The following is a 24,102-nucleotide window of genomic DNA, read 5'->3' as shown; positions in this document are numbered from 1 at the left end:
TAATAATTTGCTGTCCACACTAGCTTACATCTGTTCCTCTCAGTGTCAAATACCAGTGTTGTTTAAGCTTTTATTTTTTTTTTTGTATGTAATAGAAAATACAGAGTGAACAATCAGGCCCCAAACGAATACAGAATCGGTGCAAATTTAAGGTCTTAATTCTGTATGCCGTCCCTTCCAGCTATTGCAGATGATGTTCATAAAAAGAGAGAATTATTTTTCAGCAAGGGTGTACGGAATTGAGGTTTCATTTCAGGTTTATTTTCTTCAACTAAGTTAGGGTCACACATACACACACACACAAAAAAAACCCTTTCACACTACCCAAGCTTCCAAAGTAATGTATAACCAGGCAATTTTGGTTACATTTTTGTACCATACTGGATCTCAGAAAATATGACTGCTTCTGTATTTTTTTCCTTAAAACTGGACAATACTTTTTTAAGTGATAGAAAATGGTATTAAAGTTTGTTTGTAAAGGTATAAAATAACTAGATGTACCATAAACAAATAAATAACTGCTTTTCTTTTCCAGAGCAGTACATATAACAATACATTCCCCTAAGTCATATAGTTATCATTTACAATAGACAACTTAATTTTACTAAGGATGCAAGAAATAATAGAATACAAGGCACAATCATTAAATGGAATTTTTCTTTAGGGTGTATGTTGACTTATGTCAGCGTGATATACCATAAAAAGTGCAGAAAAACACAATGTGCAATGAGACGACTGTATAAAACATGATTGCATAAAAAGTGATTTGGCCTTTTAACCTTAATAATTGAAAATAACCAATCTTCCCCTTAAAATTAAACTATAAAGTATGACATTTTAAAATTTATTTTCAGTTCTAGTGCTATCTAAAAAATCCTGAAAAAAATTTATACCTGGGTAATATTCTATATGCATGTGTTCATGTATATATTAATATATACACATACACTCTTCTTTGTAGGTCATTTTAGCCTCTTCAGCACGTCTAAAGTTGTAGAAACAACAATCAATCTGAATCAGAAAGTAAACATCTTCATTCCATACCTGTCCTGTAATTTCCTTGAATCCTTTAACCAATTATATGTTTTGTCTAAAACATCTCTGTCAAAGGACCCCACCAGTGCATTATTTTCTACCAAAAGTACCAAAAAGGATACATTTCAGAACAATGTTAACCACTTACTATTTAAAACAATACACAGCTTTTATCACTGCAAATGGTATGCTGTATTGACACTTGGAAAGAAAAAAAGGCTCTCCACTGCACTGATTCTCAGTCTTTGGCACAATAAACAGAAATTTAGTGATTGATACAAGAATCAAGGTCTGAAAAATTAGACATTAGTCAAACTTTTTCCAATGTGGATATATATATATATATATATGTGATTACATTTTTGCTATGTTTGGCAGAGCTTGGATAAACCCACAGCCTGTGCTAGGCTTCCTTTGCAGTTGAACATTCCATCCCACCTGAAATTAAACATTTTTAGATTAGCAAAGTTTGATATTTTTGTATTTAGTAGAAATGTAAGTGAATTTACTGCCACTTTTTGCCAAAACCTGCATTCTGAGGCAACCTGACTTTACAATCAAGGTGCACCTTGCTTGGTCAAAAATAGACTTCTGCTTTCAGTTTAGGGCATTACAAGTTCTATCACCTGTTTCTTTACTGGTGTAAGGATACTATGCACTACTCGAGCAGAGTCGCTCTCAACTCTGTGCGTCAGCCAGAAATTGCTTTCATTATTCTCAACTGTGAACAAAATGACTGTTGAAATGCATAACCTATTTGGAGGGCAATAAATAGCAAAAGTTTAAAATATATATTTCTTTCAAAGACTGCTCTTTCAGTTTTTTTTTTTTTTTGCTAAATTTTTCTCCTCAAGCCAGAACATACTCTTCCAACCCATAATAGCAGCAGGGAAGCAGAAGTCTGTTCTGCCATTCCTTAACTACCTGCTTCATAGCATTCCGAAGTAAAACCCCTGGTAAAAATTACCAACCAATTAAATTAGCTTTTGCTTTTTCAGTCAACTTTCGGACTCTGCCTCTGCTAGATGTTCCAAAAGTTAAGGAGGTGTCCTCAAACAATAGCTGCCTTTGCTCTTCCTCAGAGTCATCTTCATTGTAAAAGGCTGTCCTCCTACCCTGGTTTCTAGTTCTCATGTGAGGTTCAGAATCTTTAAGCTCTTCAGACCCCTCCTCCATAGGCTCATCTATCTTTTTCCTCCTGCTTCTTGTCTGCATTTTAACATTCGCAGGAACTAGGAGGTCCGAGCCTGGCTGATGGGTCTTTATCTTCCTTTTTGGCTTTCTACCCCCACGGCCTTTTTTTTGTAACAAGTCTTCCTTCATATTATTTTCAGAAAGAGAATTGCATGCGGTAGAAGCAGAGGCTTCTTCTGGTACGTCCCTTGTGGTCTGGATTGCGTTCTGCTCTGTAACCTTCTGCTGTTCAACAATTTGCAGCTTTTTTGGTTTTCTGCCTCTTTTCTTGTGCACCACCTCACAGGTACTGTTATTAGTCTCCACCTTCGGCTTCCGTCCAGGACCTCTTTTAACGGGAGGTTTTGAAGGCTGTCCGCCATGTCCGTTTACCTGGATGCTTCCTGATGCCAAAGCATTATTCTTGCAATCTGCTGTAAAGAAACAAAAGTATGTGTCATGGAACAGATGTGGATTTACATTCACTTTCAAGCTGCCTTAATAAAATTCTTATTAAAATATCTGAATGGATTCACAGTGATTGACAATCTGTCAAAATCTAAGAAACCCAAAGTAGAGCCCAAACAGCTTCATTCCAGTATACAGTGAGGACTAACTTCTAGCTGGGTTTAGCTCAAGGTAGCTTGAAGAAAGAAAACAAACCAAACCCCTACCCTGCAAAAAACAAACAAATAAAAAACCTCAGAAAAAAAATGGGGGATGGGGAGGGGAGAAGAGAAAAGGAAAAGGCTCAAGTGTTCTTCTTGGCTGACACACCACCAGTGGACTAAAACTCGTATTTGGTACCTGCAACAGCAACAAGCTGCTCAAGAAGCACTGCTGTAAGGATCAGGAATGCTTCCCAGCAGGTCATTTCTGGAGAATGCTACCTCTTTCAGCTTGAGGTAGGATCCTTCATAATCAGTTCATAAGACTAGGGTTATTTCAGTAATAACCCAGAAAAAGGGTAGAAACATGGGAGACACACATACACGCACACATACAAAAGTATGCAAATTGCACAGATTTCTCATATTTACAGACACATGGCAGAAGGTATTTGCTTCGAGACTTTCATGGGCTATGAGATTTTCTTAGGTGAGTGGTACCTAACTTCCTTGTGGGGCATGTCACATGACCTTTTACAGGTGTTCTGATATCACAACCCTTGCCTAAAACGAGGCCAGGAACAGACTCATAGCTAGCATGACAGTTCATCCAGTCCTTTGATGGAAACAGTCATGCACAGCTCCTGCTGTGTTCAAATGTCCTCCATCACACACTAAAAGCACAGGCCTCCACTGCCATATGGGTGGTTGTGCAGGAGAGACAGGATCATGTCAACAACATTCAAATACCTCTGATTTGACCAAACATCCAATCTCATAATGGGTGCATACTGAGTCACATAATATGCTGAGGCCTTTGTGAGGAAGCTTGCAAGGAATGGACAATTTATCAGACCACAAGCTGCTTTTTCAGAAGCATGTAAGAGTGAGAAAGAAAGGAAAACCCTCAGGGAGAGGAGGACTACAAGGAGTAACCAGATTAATTAGGCAGGGCCCAATCTGCAGACCACTGTTTCTTCATCTTCAGAAAAACGATGCTTAGCGGATCTAGCTGCTTCACAGAAGCTTCACAACAGTTCAAAGCTCCTTCACTAACGGGAAAGATTTTATGACTAAGAGATCTTACTTCAGTCTCCACAGATGCTTTGAGTTTTAAGGTACCCAGACTCAAAAAGACCAAGCAAGTTCAGTTAGAAGACTACATAAAACTAGGTTCAATCAATCCTGTGCTATAGGATTGATACACTAAACAGAAGCAGTAAACACTATATAGTTCCCTTTTGCTGTGGCAAGAAGTCACAGAACAAAGTTGCAGCTGGGATACTCTGATTTTATGCTTGTGGTTGTGCAGTGTCATCACACTTAGCGTTACTGACCCAAACATAAGCCACATAAATTTTACTAGGTAAAATCCACAGGCTTTGGAGTGTGACCCTGCAAAAATCTGCTTTGGAATCCGAGAACTCATTATATGACCCTTGTCATAACTGAAATGAAAGTGCAGATATAAAAATTGGCTAGACAACAGTTATCAAATCATGGAAACGGTGTTAAGAATAGTCAAAACTGTGCTGATTTATCAAGAAGGAACTAAGCGTGACTCAGTTGTTCTATCAGACTTCCCTATTCTGATAAATCATAATGCATACTGATTTCTACACCCACAAATTGTCACAATTAAAGTGTGCCATTACAGCCACTACATCAGTAACTAGAAAGGAGAAATGTTCCAAAGAAACCCCATACCTTGTTGATTAACAGTGGCAGATTTTACTTTGCGCTTGACTTGCTTCTCTTTCTCAGGATTTTCTCTTGTGGAGTTATTCCTAGTGTGATGACTGTAATCAGACTGAGCAGGGACTGACACAATATTCTGGTTCTTGGAATGTTTGGTTGAATTCTCCAGTACTAGAAGGACAAAAAAAAAAATGTTGTTCTAGTCAACTAGTTTATACCACAATCATTCTGATCTGGCTCAAAAGGAACTCATGTTCTACTATAAATAAACCATTTGAATAGTGATCTAGAGGTAAGAAAGCTTCCTGGATAAAACAACACAGCCTAACTTGCTGAGTTTTCCTCTGAAGAATCTCAAAGGCTCTGCATCTTGAAAACAGAACCAGTCTTAACTGAGACAAATACACTGGGTTTCCAAAAAGTAAGTTTTATATTTATAAACATTCATGGTTTAAAAGACCCCAGCAAAACCCAACAAAAAAACCCTGAAACAGTGAAAAACCCCAACTTGCCTGACTTTCCTGACCCTGCAGTAGTACTAGACTTCATAATTAAAGGCTTTATTGTTAAAGGCTTTGCTCCTGAAGAAGTAGATGGTTGCTCTGTAACAGCCACTTCTGTTGTTCCCCTATTGCTTCTAGTCCGCACAAGGGAAGAGGTTTCAGCTGCTTTTCCATTCATCTGAGGTGGAGCATGTCTCAGTGCTGTTGACCGTGCAGGTGCAGAAGATGAAGAGGTGGCAGCAGTTTCTGCCTTCAGCTGAGGTTTTATTAATCTCCTCTTCCTTTCAGGGCTGCAAAAGGAGTAACAATTTGGATCCTGGATGACCACTTTCTTACTCCCACGTCTGAGACTGTGGGAGTAAACCAATCATTTCTGTATGAAGTATGTTCAAAATATGACATTTACTGTGGAAACTCATGTAGTCGTGAGCCTCCAAACAGTGAATCTTTACAATAAATGCTACAGTTACATGACAAAGCACGATGCCATCACTACCCTAATGATGCTGTTTTACTGTACATGTTTATTGGTTATTTGAATTTTAAGGACTTACACTAGGATAGCACTAAGTAAAGTTTTAAACTCTTCCACATCATAGGGACTTGCATGTCAAAGCTACCATTCTGCAATATAGGGAACAGTAAAGGAACTATTAAGAAAAAACCAAACCACACTAAGTTCTGCTGTACAGGTATGCCAAACTGGCACAGCATTTCATGAATACTTTACAGGAATTAATGTACCTGGATGCAACACTACTGGAAACTGAGCTGCTTCTACTTCTTTTTTTCCTTCTTTTCTTTATTGTATTTCTTTTATGAAAGCGTAGGGCAGATTTATAATCCGATAAAATAGAACTTATGTGTTCTTCAAAGAAAGCAGACAGCCGCAAACTCATGCTGTAAATCTAAAAAAGAAAAGCCAATAAAAAAGCAAGTTATATACCTTTCCAAATCATCACTGTACTTATTTACCATTGAGCAACAGATACAAAAGTAAACTGATACGGAAATGTTTAAAGGAAATGTACAGTCTGTCTCAACAAATTTACACTAATCCATGAGTAGGTTTAATTATTTTCATGTCTTTGACAAGTGTGTTACAACTGAAGATTACACACAAGTTAAAATTAGAAAAGCCACCTTTTCAACTGTCCCATTCCATCTGCCTTTCCAGAAAGCATCCCTTTCTAGCTTCAGCAGAAACCACAAAGAGATCCTTAACTGAATTTTACTGTATCATACCAAGGGTGAAGAATCTGATTTTCTTCTGTATTAAGTTGAGTCCTTATATCCTGTATTTGAACATCAGGCCATTCCTTTGAAGCAGGCTCAAGGCATGTATTAGAATTATGTAGTGTTGATTCTTAGGCAGCCCCGACAGCGAGTGGGAGCGTCTATTACTGACTGAAGAGAGATCGATCACTGATCAGCCCTTCTTGCTAGTCACCTACTTACGAAGGAAATTTGTCCCTACATTTTAAGACAATGAAGTCCTGATGATTAATTTGCTATTCAGAACAGCCAAACATAAAAGCTGCTAATAATTCCAGTTTAAGTAATGCATGTTACCAGAAGAAAAGCTACACAGAAGCCTTGAACATGTGTATACATTTACAACTTTCACTGCTTACAGATACTGTACCTACAAGTCAATTTTAGAGAAAAGCATTATTAACTCTACCATTGGCAGGGCATTTCAGTATTAGGAAGAATGTGAACAGCTTTGTTTCCCAGAAATTCTAAGCATTTCATTACAATCTCACTGCATACTGATAAGCAGCATAGAATTTCATTATCCCCCATTCTCTATACCTGTGTATTTCAGTTTGGGGCAACCTCCAAAACAAAGGAGTTTGTGGTTCCATACGTGTGTTTTCAAAACCTAGTTTCTTCACAGAAACACCAGTTAAATTCCACTATTGTACCTATACTCATGTTTCTGCAGATCTTTCAATGTGGCTCTCCCTTAGCATCCACTTTCAAGTATTTATTTTTGAACCATACTTGCAGAACATCAGAACTTCAGGCATATAAACAGCACAAATTCCTCTAAAACCCCAAACTATACTACTTTCTCAGAAATATTCTCATCTGAAGGTCAGAAATAATGAAGCTTGTTTTTAAAGTAATCTGTTAACAGTGTCTCTTTCCTTTTTTTTTGGGTCCCATATTTTTCAGATGTAAGTATTGTTTCAAACAACAAAGAAAAAGTCTTACCCTTGATCTTTTACTTGGTGTATAGGCCTTGGAATTGCTGAAAATAAGTCTCACATCTTTACATAACTCCATTGGTGACTCATAGTTGCCAGCTTCCAGTGTTTCTCTAACAGTAGAAAAATCCATAGGAGTGTCGATAATATCTCTGTAATCCTGTTGAGAAATAGCAAAGCCATGTATTACAAGCTTTCCCCCCCCACCACGAGTCTTAATGGAACATTTTCATTAGGATGCATTCGACGAACCTGTTCAAAGCAAATGTCTTCTTTAAATAGATATGGAGGGCAATTTGCTCCTTTCCACTCATACACAATGAAATTCCTCAACAGGATTGAGGATAGAAGTTAACTGATACAAGACTTAATTAATTTTAAAAAAGGATTTACTGAAATACAGAGCTCAAAATTTGCATCCTAAGGGCTGTATGACTGACACACACTCATGAAGATAACTGTGATACGAAAGTGTGACTACGAGCTTTCTGGATGGCTTAACAGCTCAGACTTGGTACTAAGCCTAACATCGTTTTTACATATTAACTTTAAAATACGACGTCTGGCTATTTGAACCTGATCAGAGGCTTAGCACATCCCTACTGAAACCAGAGCAGTTTCCCAAATGGAGACCTGACAATTTAGGGAAGTAATATTATAATAATGAAAACTCCACAGGCTTAAATGGGACTGTGTTCAAGCCAATGACATAACTTTTCCTAGGCTATGGGAGAAATAGAGGAATATCTGTGTGAAAAAAAAGCTTAAACACCAAAATGAAGTAAAACAGTTAATCCACGAGAGCAAATAGAACTTGTGTTGAGTGCCTCTGAATGTTAAGCAGGTGTGTGACATCAGGAGCAGGGCGTTTCATACTTAAGCCTAATAAGGTGCTCTCTCTCAAACCACTTAAAGATCTCAAAACACAAAGGGCCACCTGTAGTTAGGCCATGGTATAAAGCTTAGTTACTTCAAAAATGACAGTGCCCACTGACTGCATAAGTGTCAAGACAGACATATCAGTGACTTCTGAAAGAGAAGCATTTCTTTTCTCTAATTGGGAAGATTAATTTCCCCCATGTTAATCACTTTAGAGTGGTATTTTAAACAAAACCTTCAGATATGCTAGAAGAAAAGTATGCAAACCCTTTGGCTTCGTTACTTAAACTGAACTAAAAGGCTAAACCAAATCCAAGGCAACAAGACTTTCATGTTAAAATATTCTGAAGTTACAAACTAGCTCATGGTTATCTGAACTCCAGTGCAGTCACCCAAGCAGAAAGCGAAACTGGGGAAAGTCATCATTACTACAGTTAATGGTTCACTACAGTTCTTCAGTGGGTACTTTTTCTGAATCAAGCCCAGATGACTGATATGAAAATTTGTTTTTTGTACTTCTGAAAACAAAAAACGACCCATGACAACAATGGTCACACACAACAACCAAACACATGTACTTCACATATAACCATTTTTCGCTCAGAAAAGGGAAGACAACTGTAAAAGCTGTAACTTACTTAACATGGCATCCCTGAATACAAACCAGTTTGCAACTAAAGTACAGCAGAGAAGTATAATTTCTTTTGAAATGACTTTACAAAGACACTAAACATTAATATAAGGCGACAACCAAGCACTGAAAAAAATTTCTGTCAACGGAGGTGCCTGAAGTTAAGAGTTGGAAACATGGTCACAGTTTAAAAAACAAGAACCAACCACCTAAAAACTGGATTATAACTGGCCTTCCTGTTCCAAAATACTCACTGGATATTCAAGGAGATCCACTGGTTGTCGAAACGGTTCAGAATCCTCACACTGAAAAATGAGATTCAGCAGCTCCTGGCATTGCTTCTTCCATGACTGAACATCATATGACTGAGCTCTATTACGTAGCCGCCGCTTTGGCTGATGATCCTGAAATGACAATGTTGTCTGGTATATATTAAATAAACTAGCTGTTCTTACACAATCTAATGGAAAAGGTACCCTGCAGGATATAAATTCTAACTGATGAATCCGTGACATGCAGCAGCACAGACAAAAATGCTTTTGCAGTGATCACTAGAACAACACATGACTTTTAAGTTCAAAACTTTCCAAAAGCTGACATTAGATGATAATAAAAACACTTTCAGTTTTGCATTCGTTTAACCAATGCTTGTCTAATTATTTGTAGCACTGTAAATCATAAAATAAGATTTACCTTTCTTTTTCTAGTGGAAGTTCCTGGCACATTTGTATCTTTCTCTTCTTCCTTTGAGCAAGATAATGAGTCGCATAAAAAGGTTAAAAAAATGTAAGCATGTACGAGTAGGTGAATTCTTTTATACTTCATTTATAATTTGATTTTTTTATAGTTCTACCCCTGTCCCTCTGGGAAGCATTTCACGTGACTGCCAGTTTTGAGAACCTCTCAGAATTCTAAGCAGCATCTAAATTCTCCAGCAAGCTGCTAAAGCATTAAAGGAGAGGAGCCTGAATTTTTACCCAGTTTCCCAGCTGACAAACAAGAAACATTTAACTGACAGAGAAGTACACCCCACTCCCTTACAGCAACAGAAATTGGTACTTTTGTACCCAGCAGGACAGAGACAGCAGCCCTGTTTCTCCAGTTAACCAATGCCAACGTCTTAAGACACAACCACTTACTTCATCAGAGTCAGACAACACTTTCTTCTTCATTGCATTGTATAATGGAATTATGTCATAGCAGCTCTGGTCTCTGTGTAAAAAGAAATACACACTAACATTTATTTTCTATCTACACTTATGGGATCAACTATATTATGCCTATGATAAGAAAAATGTTTACAAAGCCATTCCCAAATAAAATGATACAGTGTTTAGCGATGTATGAATACTAAGAGGACTGCACTAATGAGAAAAGCTTGTCTTCAGCTCAAAAAAGCTGTAAAATATCTCTGCACTCTGTAAAATACAGACCATTTAACAGTGTCAATGTTTTAAAATTGAAAACCATGATCTTTTACCATGAATGCATAAGCATTAGAAAAATCTAACACTATACCACTTAAACAGTACAGTGGATTTAGTGTACAAAAGTGCAATTCAATACATTAGCACCCATAATGCAAGACAGCTGAAATGTAATTTTTATTTGTGTAAGGACTAACACTGTTATTATATAAACCTGCATAATTAAATCAGCAAAACAAACACTGATTTTCAATTCTTGTACAACCCAGCAAAAGAAAGCCCAAAGGTGTTCCACTATGTAGCCATACAAACCACTGGAAAACCAGGAGTAAATACTCAGCAACTCTACGCTGGAATTGCAATCCATAATACAGGCTACTGTATTTAACTATAATTATCACTAGAAGAGCCAGGGGAGAAGGTGAGAAAAAGATCAAGCAACACCCCCTTCCCTATTTTCTGCTTTTTAAAGACTTGGGTAATTCAAGGTCTAAGCCCTGGATTCTCAGAGGCATCTAAATAATTCACTCTCATTAGAATCAAGGGGTTTGCCTTCCATGGTGGTCTAGGCCTTCTGCCCCACACTAAAAATACAAGTCTGGGCTTTATGTGCATTGTTAGTTCACTTACATGGGTATATTAATAAACACAAGCTATAGGCCATTATTAAGGAAGAATATCCACATGTTAAACTAATTTAGCTTAGCCAATTAAAAAACACACTTTGACAAACCTTGAGCTGCTTAATTAGTCAGAAGGAAACCCCATGTAAGCTGAAAATGTTAAAGAACACAGTACTAGAGAAGCCCTTTAGAAACATGTGTGTTTCTAACGGTGCATTTCACTGAAACTTTTGAGTATTTTTCATTCTCCAGCCAATATCAGAAATCATGAGCCCTGAAGATACAAAAAATTTGTGTACGGCGTCAAAGTCCAACATTTCCAAATACATAATGCAATTCTAATGTTTTAAGAGCACACAAAAAATAAGAAGATTCAATTTAACACGGAGAAACTAAATTACTAAAAATATCATGATTTTTGTCACACTAACGAAGTATCTTCTTGTTTTTACAAGGCAGGAACAGGAGCATTCACAGTGTAAAGCAAATAAAAGCAGTGGACACACTCGGTAAGCTCTTCTTACAAACTTCAGGCTCACAGATGTATCAAGTGACTGAGAAATCTGAAACATTTCCCATTCAGTTTTTCTACAGACAATAATAAAACATTTGACAGACAACTACTATCTGTCGACCTCAAAGCTTCCAATTTTTATTTTGCATAACACCATTTTCAATCACACTATAAATTGTAAAGACTTCAGAATTAAATGCCCACGATTACATTAACATAGGAGTTCTAATTTTGAGTTTGAATACTGCCTAACTTAACTCTAAATGTATCTATCGCTCCATGAAGTTAGTCAGACCCATTTTTATCATTTAGCAGAAAGTCTCTTCAAATAAAATGCCACGTCAATCTATGCCAATCAATGTATTACAAAACTTTATGTTGTTTTGCAAATGTAGGCATTCTTTGTCAAGATGAGCTTTATTCTTTTCTGCCCCAACAGCAGACAGCAGGCTTATTCAAGCTGCAGTACTATTTCACTTTAAAATTCAGATCTGAAAAGGCTGAATACCCTGGGAAGAGACAGGAGCAACAACAGAGCTACTAAGCAACTCACTTTATGAAGTGCAGCAGAAGATCTGTGACAAATTTGGCAGATTTGACAATAGGACTTCCAGGTTCATTAAATGTGCGAGTATTATGTTCTATGTACCGGACTTCCCACATTAATGAAGAAAGGCGCCTGTACGTGAAAGGAGGGAAAAGGGGAAGGGAATTAAAAAAACATGCTTCCAGCAACATATATGAAACAGGAGAAAAGCCTTACATCCTTCTTCCAATGTATTATCACATTCATCTTTTTGGCTTACACTAGATCAGAAAACATGCACGCTCTGAGATGTTGCCCTATGTGACCAGCAGAAGGCAGCTTCCTCAGGTTTCCTGCTCTCATGTCCTGCAGTAATCTATACAAATGGCTTTGAGAATATACAGCTGACACTCCTTGGGATAATTCAGCTGTGATGCTTCAGCTTTTATACATAACCCAGCCCCTACCACCTCTTAAATCACAGCTGAGGATCACCAAAATAGTAATAAAGAATTTATTAAAAGTATATATTTTTTCTGACAGATAGACAATGATAAGAGTTTCCTTCCATAGCTCTGATTTAATGACGTAACTATACAATAGACACAGTATGAAAAATGATGCACGAAAGCAAAAATAACTGAAAAAATAGACCCAAATCTAGGAAAAAAAAAAAACGCACAACAAATTAAACATTTGTGATCTAAAAAACCCCACATTATTTCAAATCAAAACTCTGACAGCACAGAAGTTACAAATACTAGCATGAAAGTAGAAGGTTTTATGTAAAACATGCTGAAAAGCATAAGCACTTAAATGCAATTTAATAATGTTTATGGGTCCAGCATTTAATGCTATGTGATGCCAGTAGTGACTAGGAAAGTTTGTAACTATTCTGTTTGGTTTTGCATTTTTCTTTGTATGCCAAGACTCCTAGTTCAGAGAAGAGAAAGTGTGCTTTAAGGTAAGCCTCACAAAAAGCTACCAAAGTCACAAGTGATCTGAACAATCCCTCCTTCAAAAGGTGAAGAAAAAATGTTACTAGAAAGCACAACACAAGGTGTTGCTTATTACCTAACCAGGCTTTGGCAATACTAGAAACTAACAACAGAGGCTTAACTGAAGAAGGCATGCTGACTGCCAAAAATATCTACTTACTCTTTTGACAAGAGAAACAAAATCCAGAAAAAAAATCGTCTCCACCTCCAACTGCAAAGCAGTACATTGCAGAAGTGAAAGCTGGATTACCTTATGTCACACAATAAACATGGAACAATAAATGTGCATTACTGAATTACAACATCTGAAGAAAGAGGTGGCTTTTTTTCTGAAAATTAAAAAGTGATTTTAATTTAGAATTCAATCTTCAGTTAGGACTCAAAACACTACAAATTAGCTTTGAAATTTGGCCCAAACCAAAACACCATCCATGGTTTACTCAAAACAAGTATTAGAGGGACACTGATCTTCAACCCAGAAATATCCCAAGAATGAAAGGAAACAAAAGTAATTTAATGGAGCATTCTCCTTCATAGATAATACTTACTGCAAAATAATACAGCAATTTCAATCCCTGGTTAGGAAAACATCAAAACTGTGCCAAAAAGTCAACTTACTTCTGTTGCTGTCCAGCAATTGAGAATTTCAAGGCCAGTAATTTGAGAAGCTATTTTCTGTGTAGCTTCTTAAGAGACATTACAAGATTATTTTTTTTTAAGCACATTAGGACAAACACACTTGACTATTTCTAAGATTTTACTTATTAAAAAATAGGGTTTTGTTTTTTAAATTATAAAATGGAAACTTAATCCTTCTGACTAAGTTTGAATGTTATTTGCATAAGCAGGAATCTGAATGTCACATAACACTGAAATACATTTTGGAGAAGAGATGTACAGTCCTTTTTAAAGTTTTACAAAAGGAAATCTTATCAAGGATAGAAGATGGGAGAAATGGAAAGCACACACCTGTACCTATCTCTTACTTGGGTATTACAAGACAAAGAGCTGCCAAAAATATGGTTGGCAGTATTTCACAGCAGGAACCAAGACTTGGATCTAACCTGTAAAATCTGCTTTCCAGTCTTTGTTTAATGGTACTGAGGTCTGTGGGATATGCCACAACAGTGCAATACATTGGGTAAGCTTGGAGATCCACAGGTGCCACAAATGCAGAAGCAATATCTAGACAGAATGAAAAATAAATAAAAATAAGATATATTCCACACACGTCCCTTGGCAGCTTCAAGATTCACATCCTCCCACAACATATGCCATTTCTTAATGTCTGAAACACACTTTCCTTAGTGTGTTTATAAAATAGCAACAATAACTACTCTGAAAATTTGTGACAATCTCCATATAAAAGTGCTTGCTGATATGTATGCTCTAAGTACAACCACTGCAGTCACTACCCATTCAGTTGTACATGAAGCACCAATGTTCCTCAGAGACAACGCAAATGCATGTAAGACACAAACATTTGAAAAGTAGATTTAAATGTATAAATTATATATAAAAACATGCAGCTCAGTATTGTTATTTACAATATAGGGCGATTTCATTTGGTTTGATATTGCCACTCTCCCACCTTCAAAGCAAGCAATGCATTGAATTCTTACCATAAAGTTACAGTACTATTTCAATCTCATTAAGACTGAAAACTACACTCAAAGTAAAACAGAAACACATCTTCTGTCCCTACCTAACAGCAAAGACTTCTAAAACCAATCCATCATAATGCTAGCAGACTGCTGAGCAATTTAAGTCTATGCACCTATACAAACTTGTTTTTTTTTATTCTTCCTGTGTTTAGGAGCATCATGAGTGCTTACACACATGCTAACATTTTATACCTCGAGGGAAAATACCATAATATAAAACCGTAAAAAAACAAAAAACCTTTAACATCTCTCAGGAAAAGTCTTTAAGAACAGACCGTACCTTGTTGCTAAACAGACTGTCCTTCTAAAAGCTGTTTACTCACTCTGAAGAATGTTCTAGGAACTGCTACTTTGTACTGATACATACCACATATGCTACAGTTAAATCCCAAATTAAGCAGCATGCCGTGAAAGGTAATGCAAAACACATAACCATTACTCTTAGACAACAGAGTGAGAACAAATAGAATTTCATTTCCTCACGCGTTTTTTTTTAATGTAATTCTATAATTTGGATTACTATACTGTATGGCTATTGCTTTCCTTCAAGTACTTAAAAAATCTGTTAAGAAACAATTATCTGTGACAACTTATATATTTAATTTATGACCAGTGCTAGCCTGGTCATAAACCCAAGACTGCTGACTTAACACAGTTTTCTTATCACAAAACATACAGAAGACTAATGATTTAGCAGGTATTTCACTGGTGGATCTCAGTCTCCGGCACCTACCTTCAATCATGTAAATGTTGCAGTGATGTGTTAAATGTTTTAACAGTTACCTTTTCAGAAGCTGCCTGTAAAGACTAATTGCAACTAAAGACTAACTTAAAAGCCGTTTGCTATTCAGTTGCAGAGAATTAATCACTTTTTCCTAAACATTTTTCTAACTGTGCAATATGGGGGAGAAAACAGGAGTTAGAAAAGCCTACTGAAAGGAAAATCTACACATTCTCGCATTAAGCATAAAAGATTCCCCTGACTGCATCTGCTCGTAATATAGTTAATATTCTGTTTATCATGAAGTTTGCCATTTTAACCCCAAGAAGATTCTGCTAGCCAAAGTAAAAAAAACTAGGACTTGTTTTTCTCCTGTAAAACCCAAACCCCTAGCGTATTTCAAAACAACAGTTACCTTTGAAAACGGGAGAATTTATACTCACTACATGAAAAATTAAAATATGTGCAATGCTCAAGTTTTGTTCCAGTTAATCTAGAAGTAAAAGGTGTATTTTATCACATTCATTTGGGTAATTTTAGAAGTACACGTGAGCCTATTCCCAAAAACGTAACATAAAAGCATCTCCTGTATTATTCAGCATTTACCTAAAGTCATGAGTTGGTTGATCCCTGTGATAACTCTGTCACACTCCTCATCTCGGGTCCTGGAACCCCATTCTCCATCCAGAGGTTTGTAGAGCAGCGTTCTACGTTCATCATCTGTTAAAGGAACACTAGTTCCCAGTTCTTCTGGAAATACAGCTGGAATGTAATAACATGAAAACTAAATAAAATACAAATCTTTGTATCTTGTGCAGTACATATACCTGCGATTCAAAGATACATAACATCATTTTACTAACCAATACAAATGCATAGTACCCAATTCGCTCAAAGACATTTTGGATGCAACTAGTATGCTTTCTGTATATTGCTGTATAACTTAAAAGAATTATTTAATGGTTACTTCTATGCTTACTTATGAGTGCCAGTATTATCAAACGTTTTCTAGAAAACACAAGGAAATAATGTGATTCTACTTTTGTTTTTTAACCAGCTTTTTATGAAATTCAAAAAAATCCCCAAAAACTAAGCGAGGAAGGAAGAAACACAGTATTCTTCCCTGGGAACAGTGCACAAACTATGCCGTCCACTGCAGCACATCTATCTGCCACACATGCTGGGCCAGATAGGGAGCAAGTCCTCCTGTTAATCAAACTATCACATAGGCATATGCTGAATCTTCAATACACTGAACATCTGCAGTCATGCTGACAGGTCTCAGAAAAGATGACACAGGGCACCAGTATATCTTTAATCCTCCCTAACTGCGCAAAACTGTACCTTTAACTGTATGTCATCTGTTACAAGTTTTTTAACGTCTCTATTTCCAACATACACTTAGTTTGTCAAAGGATAGCTGTATTTTTCTTTTGCAGTTCATTTATCTTGACCCACTTTTAGTTTAATAATTGCTTTAAGGATGTTCTTGAAATGCAGCTGGTTTGTGGGCCTTCCCCCTACTGCCCAAGAGAAACAGCATTATTTAAGTAAACTCATACAACATTTTTTTCCTTCTTTAAACACACTCTTTAAGCAATTATGTTATTAATGGACAATACCATTAGTTGGTATCAGCTCCATGTCCCAAGGGCTCATCTTCTCAGTATCACCATTGTCCCAGCTTAAAAACAAACAAAACAAACCCCACATTTAAATTATCTACTAATATTGCTTCAACAGTGTAATTATTTAATGTTTGTAACATAACTATACATACACCACAGACAATGTAATTATTTAATGTTTGCAAAATAACTATATATATACCACAGAGTATTATAATAAACTGGTACAGTGAGATGCATGACTGAATTTAATGCAAGCAAGTTGCTTAGTCAATCCTTCAAATGAAGTAATTAAATAAAAGATTGATCATAAATTTACTAACCAGACATTGTAGCACTGAAATAAGCTATCAGGATAATCAGGCTGAAGAGGTTCCTGGCTTTCAATTGTTCCAAACCACCACGCATCATCTATCACTGACCTGAAACGATCACCTAGGTGAGAACACAAAACCATTTTATCAATACAAGGAACCTTACACCTCCAAGTAAAAGCAGTTTTTAGATACCTTTGGCTTGATGTTGAATACAGAAATCCTTCTGAACATTTGCAACATCGACAGGCAAAACGTTAAGTCGCATTCAGTTAAAACAAAAATTAAAATTCTTCCTAAAGGCTGCTTTTAAACAAAAAGTTAATATGGCATTAAAAATTATTAAAAAAAATCTACCTACATATTCTTCATATATGCATTTCTTGATTACATATAAATGTAAGACATTTCAATGCTGTAACTTTAAGACTCAAATCTACTTGTCTTAAACACTACATATTATCTTAAAGTAACCGAGTACTGCGATGCTTTTGTACGGGGGAATATTCTGAATATTGCTGAGCTCCTTCTCAGTTTCTGAAGTGCTTTTCCAGCTACCCAAATGCAATCCAGAGGTTCATTCTCTTTACTATGAAGGCAATCTGACTGATAAAGAATAAAATTTTTAAAGCTTTTCCAAAAGGTTAGCAAAGTAATTTACTGTGATTTGAAATGGTTTCACTACTGTAAAGCATTTGCCTAGCTGAGAAAAAAGGTCACAAGTGTTATTAAAAAAATTACACATGAGAATCCATGTACTACACATCATCAAAAAGCCCAACATTTTCTGTAACACATATCACAGAATTTAGAAACAATTTTTAGTGGCGTATTCAGTTTGCTCAATACAAGAACAAATGTAATTTAAGTGCACGATTCCAAAAACTGCAGTTTTTTGTTTTCATGGCATGGAACATACACACTCTTTCTCAACTGCTGCAGTATTTGCTCTATTCCAACACATCCACGCTCTGCCCAAATGCTTGCTGCAGTTGTCTGAATTAGTAAGAAGAAAATATATTCTCAAAATTGTTCTTTACTGCATTTTTTTTCATTTAATGGATTGCAAGTAATTCTATGAGAATTACAAAGCTTCCATTAATAGTCCTAAGTGTGATGATTGTAAGAGAACAAAGTATACCAGAAATATCTGAAATGGCAAGATCAAAAATATAAGAGGTGATGCTTTATTATAAAGGAATATATTTTTCTAAAGAGCTCTTAAAGCACAGTCTCCTAACATGTCACTCCCTAGCAATCAGTTTTACAACAAAATGTGTGTAGGTACAACTGCAAGTGCCCTCATGGGGCTGAACATTAAGCAAATGAAAACCACTGAAAGGAGCGTATCCTGGCAGCAGTTCTGATTTTTCAAGAGCCACAGCATTCCTACGGACAGAACGCTAAAGCTGAAAACAATTTGTTTGAAAAAGCCCAGAGAACAATCTCCTGAATCATAGTTTTTCCAGTGTCCTTTGTGCTGCTTCATCTATGTGGACAGCAGATCGGAAATTCTTACTGGAAGGATTTAGCACAGTTTCCCAGGACTTTTTAATCACCAGGTGTCAGCTTGATAAAAATGTAAACTGTAGGTCGAACTTAAAAGTGGCTGCTATGTAAGAGACACATATGCACGCTTGTCTAAGACATATAGCTAAAGCTGCACAAATCCTGCAGAATGTAGCTTTTAGCCATGTATTAATCTTGTAGTTAAGCTATAATAAAACAAAGATATGCAATAAATACAATCTCACTAGAAATAAGAACCTGTCACTTCTCAAACTTTGTTCTTTCCAAAAGGATTAATACATTAATATAACTTTAATATTAAAAAACTCCATAAATACATTCTTCCCTAAACAAAAAAAAACACAAAAAAAACAAATGACCAAAAAGAACCAAGACAAAAACAAAAAATCCAACCCCCCCCCCCCCCGCCCCAACCAAGCCAAATGATAAAAACACACCACAAAAAAACCTAGCAAAACCCCCCCACCAAAACACCCAGGATTGTTATTTGTTGAAGGATCAATGCTTTAATGACTTAAAGTGGAGGCAGAAAATTTAACATCCAGCAACTCCCCAAATAGTTGCTATAAAAATATTGATTTATAGGCTAGGTGCCAGAAATCACAGAGGAGTAAGGAAGATAGTTACAGTAGTCCTGAGAAGACAAACCAGCAACTGCATGACTGAAAAAAATACCAGTTTGTTCATAAAAAGTGAAAGTTCAGAAGACTTGACCATGTCAGATAAATCTTGGAGATTTCAGATTCATTTGGTTGAAAAGTCAGGAACAGATTCAGGTACAGTTCTAAGGCATTTCTCCTTATCTCCTTAAGGAACATTTTTATACCGTGTTCCACACTGCCACAAAACAGTGCATGATCTGTCCCAGATACATAAGCATACATTAGTAAAATATCTGAAGTGTCAACACAGAGAGCAGGGTAGCTATCTGGAAGGCCTCTGGAAGAGCTGTAGCAGTTTTAACTGCAGTGTCTTTGCTATCTCTGCTTTAGCATTTCATACGGCCTCAAAGAAGGAAGCTATTTTATCACTAGTTCTACCACCCAAAAGAACTGAAGAATGAACTCTAATGCACACCTGTCAGAGTTACAAGCTGGTATTAGACACCACTGGCCTTAAACTCATATTTATTTACACTGAAGTCTTGATAAAAGGTTCTGGCACTTTTATTACTTTTTGTGCAGCTCTGATTCCTTCCACACTGCAAGTTTCTCAAAATACAGTTGCTAGCCCAGGAAGGAGATGCTACCCGTGCTTGTTCTCTTCAGGGCAGCAAGAGCAACGTTTCAAAGTCCCTAACTCCTGGATTTCTATAATAACAACTGACAGATGACATCTGGCTAGGCCATCCACATACAAGGTATAGCAGCCATTATTCTACTGCTGCTTCGATCTTGTGGGAAAATATGTATGGCATGGCAGAGCAAGACAAGACCACAGATCCATAACCATCAGGAAAAAGCAAAGCTTGCTGACATATCAGTAGATGTTGCCCAATCTTGTCCCTTAAAAAAATCTTTAAACCAAAATGATCTTTAAAGAAGAAATCAAGGTATACATTTCCTACTGCATCAGAAGCTGAGGGTCTCTGCCAAAATCCCTACAGAATCAAAGATAAGCTGTCTTTTCAGACAACAGAGAATACAGTATGAGATGATATGGAACTTATTAATACGGTCATATGTAATTTACACATCTACTGCTAAAGCACACATCTAAGTAGGCATATCATGATGTGTAATCAAAGGACAGAAGATCAATTCATCTTTCCTGGCAAAGTCAGGTAAGAAATGATAAAGAAGTTTTTAATATCCATCTGTGCCACTTCTTCAGGTTACTTAGTTATGATGAACTTGAGAGGACAGCACTTTGAAAATTGCAAGTACAGACTAAGGGGGCAGTGTATTTACAGAGATGTTGTATGTTGGATCAGTCATTTCTACACAGGCAGTCAGATACACCATCATGTTATTGCATTAAAATCCACCATTCTCCTACATGATGCTTTGCCTGCAGTGGCAAGAAATGCTGGCAAGTCAGCTTTGTAAATATTAGCCACAGCTCCCAAATTAAAGAACCACAGGAACTGAGTTGGTACAGAAATCACTGCTGCTTTACAGATGATGTGTTTTTAACATTAAGATCTACTTAATAAACAAACAAAACCCAACCCAACCAAACAAAAAAACACCAAAACAAAACACAACAAAACCAACCCAACCAAAAAGGAAGGCTATCAATATTTTGCTTTTAGAAACATGTCACTTCACAGAATATACAGAGATACTGGGAAAGACATTAACACTGTCTGTTATTCTGTAAATATGGTATCATATACAAATTCTCTCTTGGGGGAAAAGAGTTTCATCCTGAACTCTGAAAAATCAGTAATACTTGCTTAATCTTTTAAGTTTCAGAGACAATCTAAGGCTGTTTTTATGAATGAGAATATACGTATTTCCTGACCTCCTTAACACCCCCCCCCACCCCCCCCAGATGTTCATATTATCATAATGGAACTTTCTCTCCACCTAGGTTAGGTTCCACTGTTGAAAGGTGGTCTTTATTATCATATGAAAAAGATGACTAGGAAATAGATGTGACTGAAGGACAAGCCTGCCACTGACTTCCTCCAGTATACAATACTTGGAAATAATTAATCACAGGCAAAGCAAAATGAATAGAAAACGTTCCCATTCACACGGCAGTGAATTATAATCATACGCATTTCAATAAAGCTAAAGCATAAGGGTTTTAGAACAGAATTCGAGCAAATATAGAGATGGGAAAGGCATTCTCTTTGTACAGTCTAGAAGTCATGCATTTCCTATTTCCAGTAGAAATTCCAGAAATAGACACCCCCCTCCATTTCTAGTTAGCAATGCAGCTGTAAGAGGGCCTTAAATCAGAACAGAGACAAGCCATATATAGGCTACAGTAAATTATTAGTTACCAATAAACACATTTCTAAAAAGTATTCTTCATTTCTCTCTGCAAACACACAACTGAGATTTCCTTTGCACTTCCTTTTACAGATTACCTTCTGTATTTTGTTTGCTTGCTTTAGGCATCAGTCAGGGGTGAAACAGCACTCCGCATCCAAATATACAGAGCCTGTTCTCCAACTTCAGCAGAGCATTAGGATTTATTTACCGTAAGCTACTTCTTAGTAAGTTATCATGAAAATACGTAGACACTTAGAAAAAAAGCAAACAAAGCCACACCAAAAAAATCCTCCCCACACAACTCACCTATATTCCATCGCCTGTGTTTTGCATCATCAAACTGCTGCCTCAAAACTAGGAAATCTATGACATCTGGCATATCGTGGTACCTAATTAAAACAGAACACATAACTATTAAGCGATAAAACAGCAAAAGCATAAAGTAAAGCACTTAGGAAAAAAAACCAAAAAAACTAAAAAATTTCAATTCAATACTTCAAAAGCCAAAGTTGAAGTCACAACATTAATGTTATCTTTTAACTTTCAACCTCAGCCCCTGGTTCCCAAGATGGAATCCCACAGTTTGAATACAATACTGTTTTCCTTACTTCATGGTGAATGATCCTCCAGTTAGTTTACCCGTATCAGGGTCAAGAAAAGCCAGTTTAAGACAGCAGAGAGTAGGCAATCCCACTTCATACTTAATCCCAACTATTTTCATCAGCTCTTGCTCCTGGAATAAACAAACTGTTATGTACCACCACTGAAGTTAAGATGACTATAGTAACTTTCTAAAACGTGAAAATACGGGTATACTGAAAAGATCAGACTTCTGCCAGAACATGCCAAAATCAAGTATCTGAGATTCAGTCTTTTGAAACAAGCTATTATTTCCACAATGTAACTTGTCTGAAAAGTATTTTGCTGTGAAGTGTGACCACCTCACTTGCTCAAGCAGATGCAAAAGGATATACAGTTTAAGGTTTGATTTCATTTGAATATTTATTAGACTAACTTTTCTCCCTTAATATTTTAAGAGCACATTAGAAACATCCATATTAAGAATTAGTTTCAGTTAGTTTCCAAATTTTGAAAAATATTAAAATACAAACAAAATAGAAAATAAGTCATACCCGTAATTCCATTTTATGCCATGGCTGCTTCTTGGGATTAATATTATATATTTTGTTCTTTTTTGCCATTACAACATATGCTTCATGACCTTGTCGGAAATAGTAGACCTAGAAGTGAAATGTGACAGTTATCTACCAAAGACTTTGAGGAGCTGAAATGCTAGCATATCACTGCCATACAATGTGTGTACTTTCTATTTTGTTATCAATTTTTTTCCACCTGGTTTTCCTGAAAAAGTCACAGGTTCTCAAAAAAAAAAAATAAAATGCAGTGGCCAATTAAAGCAGGTATCATAGAAACATTTATAGAAATATGTTCTATAACCATTTTCCCTATGAGCAAAATATCCTAAACTACACAAGACAAAAACCAAAAATCAGTAACGGAACCATCTATTTATTACTGCACTACAGAACAATTCAAGCAACATCAATTCCACTAATCCATCTGTTTATTCATCACTGTTGGACAGCCCTAAGATGACAATCAAGTATTACTAAATTCACTGTCTGGCTAATCATATCCTTTTAGAATGAGAAATATATTTTAAGAGGATAATTCTGCTGTTTCTTATTGTTCTTGTAAGATTCTGGTATTTGCTTCACTGAACAAATAGCCCAAGACATGAACAAACAGAATATTTGTATTTGCACATTTTAAATTGAATAAGCACATTTCAAGTGCTTATTTTTTTAATCCTTCCACTACGAATTTCCACGGTTCAGACATTCAGAGTCTATTAGTTTTACTTCGACACCGCTGTACATGGTATCACGTGGAAGAACGTTTTTGTTATAAACCATCACTGTAATGAAGCAGTATGCTGAAAACCTTAAGCATATATTCAAGAAATGCAAAACACAGTTTTCCCAAACTAATTAGAATAAAGATCTGATTAAACAGCTGTATTCCAGCAATGATGCATTCCATACAATAATCTGTTTACAGAAGTGAAAAACTTTTATTTTATAAATGGCTCTAAGCATTGCGTCTTCTGTCAAAGGAACAAATTCAAAAGATATCTTTGGAAAAAAGAATTTACGTCTTTTCCAGGAAATCATACTTTTAATCTTGATAAATTCCCACTTCTGCACGCTTGTTGTAGTACCCAGACAAAACTATTCTTTATTGTGCTAACAGCAGAATACCCCAATGAGTAAGCATTGTAGCTCGATAATCAAGACAGGGCAATTGCAGTCACATCTCTCTGGTTCTTTCCCCTGACCCTCAAAACACATGACAAAGGTCTGTAAATGGGAGTATTTAGAAAGGGGAAAGGGATGGTATGTGCTATTCTTATGTGCTGAGAACTAAATATAGCACTACTGTTTTTTCTTA

The 24,102-nt window shown here is 36.4% G+C and overlaps 1 protein-coding gene across 3 annotated transcripts in view; it reads right to left on the bottom strand.

The window, feature by feature from the left end:
* Positions 1-1,010: 1,010 nt before the first annotated feature.
* Positions 1,011-24,102, bottom strand: part of PHIP (pleckstrin homology domain interacting protein) — a 105,505-nt gene continuing 82,413 nt past the window's right edge. Inside the window, exons 25-40 of one of the 3 annotated variants that reach the window (XM_057412499.1) lie at positions 22,764-22,871; positions 22,239-22,363; positions 21,937-22,019; positions 17,165-17,276; positions 16,836-16,897; positions 15,820-15,975; positions 13,893-14,013; positions 11,858-11,983; positions 9,880-9,952; positions 9,434-9,484; positions 8,995-9,144; positions 7,238-7,390; positions 5,762-5,925; positions 5,027-5,307; positions 4,524-4,685; positions 1,011-2,642 (exon numbers count right to left, since the gene is read on the bottom strand). In XM_057412499.1, the coding sequence (XP_057268482.1) occupies positions 1,999-2,642; positions 4,524-4,685; positions 5,027-5,307; positions 5,762-5,925; positions 7,238-7,390; positions 8,995-9,144; positions 9,434-9,484; positions 9,880-9,952; positions 11,858-11,983; positions 13,893-14,013; positions 15,820-15,975; positions 16,836-16,897; positions 17,165-17,276; positions 21,937-22,019; positions 22,239-22,363; positions 22,764-22,871 (2,571 nt within the window). In that variant the 3' untranslated portion in view covers positions 1,011-1,998. Of the gene's footprint in view, positions 2,643-4,523; positions 4,686-4,867; positions 5,308-5,761; positions 5,926-7,237; positions 7,391-8,994; positions 9,145-9,433; positions 9,485-9,879; positions 9,953-11,857; positions 11,984-13,892; positions 14,014-15,819; positions 15,976-16,835; positions 16,898-17,164; positions 17,277-21,936; positions 22,020-22,238; positions 22,364-22,763; positions 22,872-24,102 lie in introns of those variants that run through there. The other 2 variants (XM_057412497.1, XM_057412498.1) reach the window with 2 other exon arrangements.

The sequence above is a fragment of the Pezoporus wallicus genome, unplaced genomic scaffold, assembly GCF_028554395.1.
Source record: "Pezoporus wallicus isolate ANWC-B61680 ecotype Strahan unplaced genomic scaffold, APGP_CSIRO_Pwel_v1 contig_4788, whole genome shotgun sequence".
In the NCBI taxonomy this organism is placed as follows: Eukaryota; Metazoa; Chordata; class Aves; order Psittaciformes; family Psittacidae; genus Pezoporus; species Pezoporus wallicus.
The sequence above is the reverse complement of the archived record's forward strand: the minus strand, read 5'-3'. Positions and strand labels throughout refer to the sequence as shown.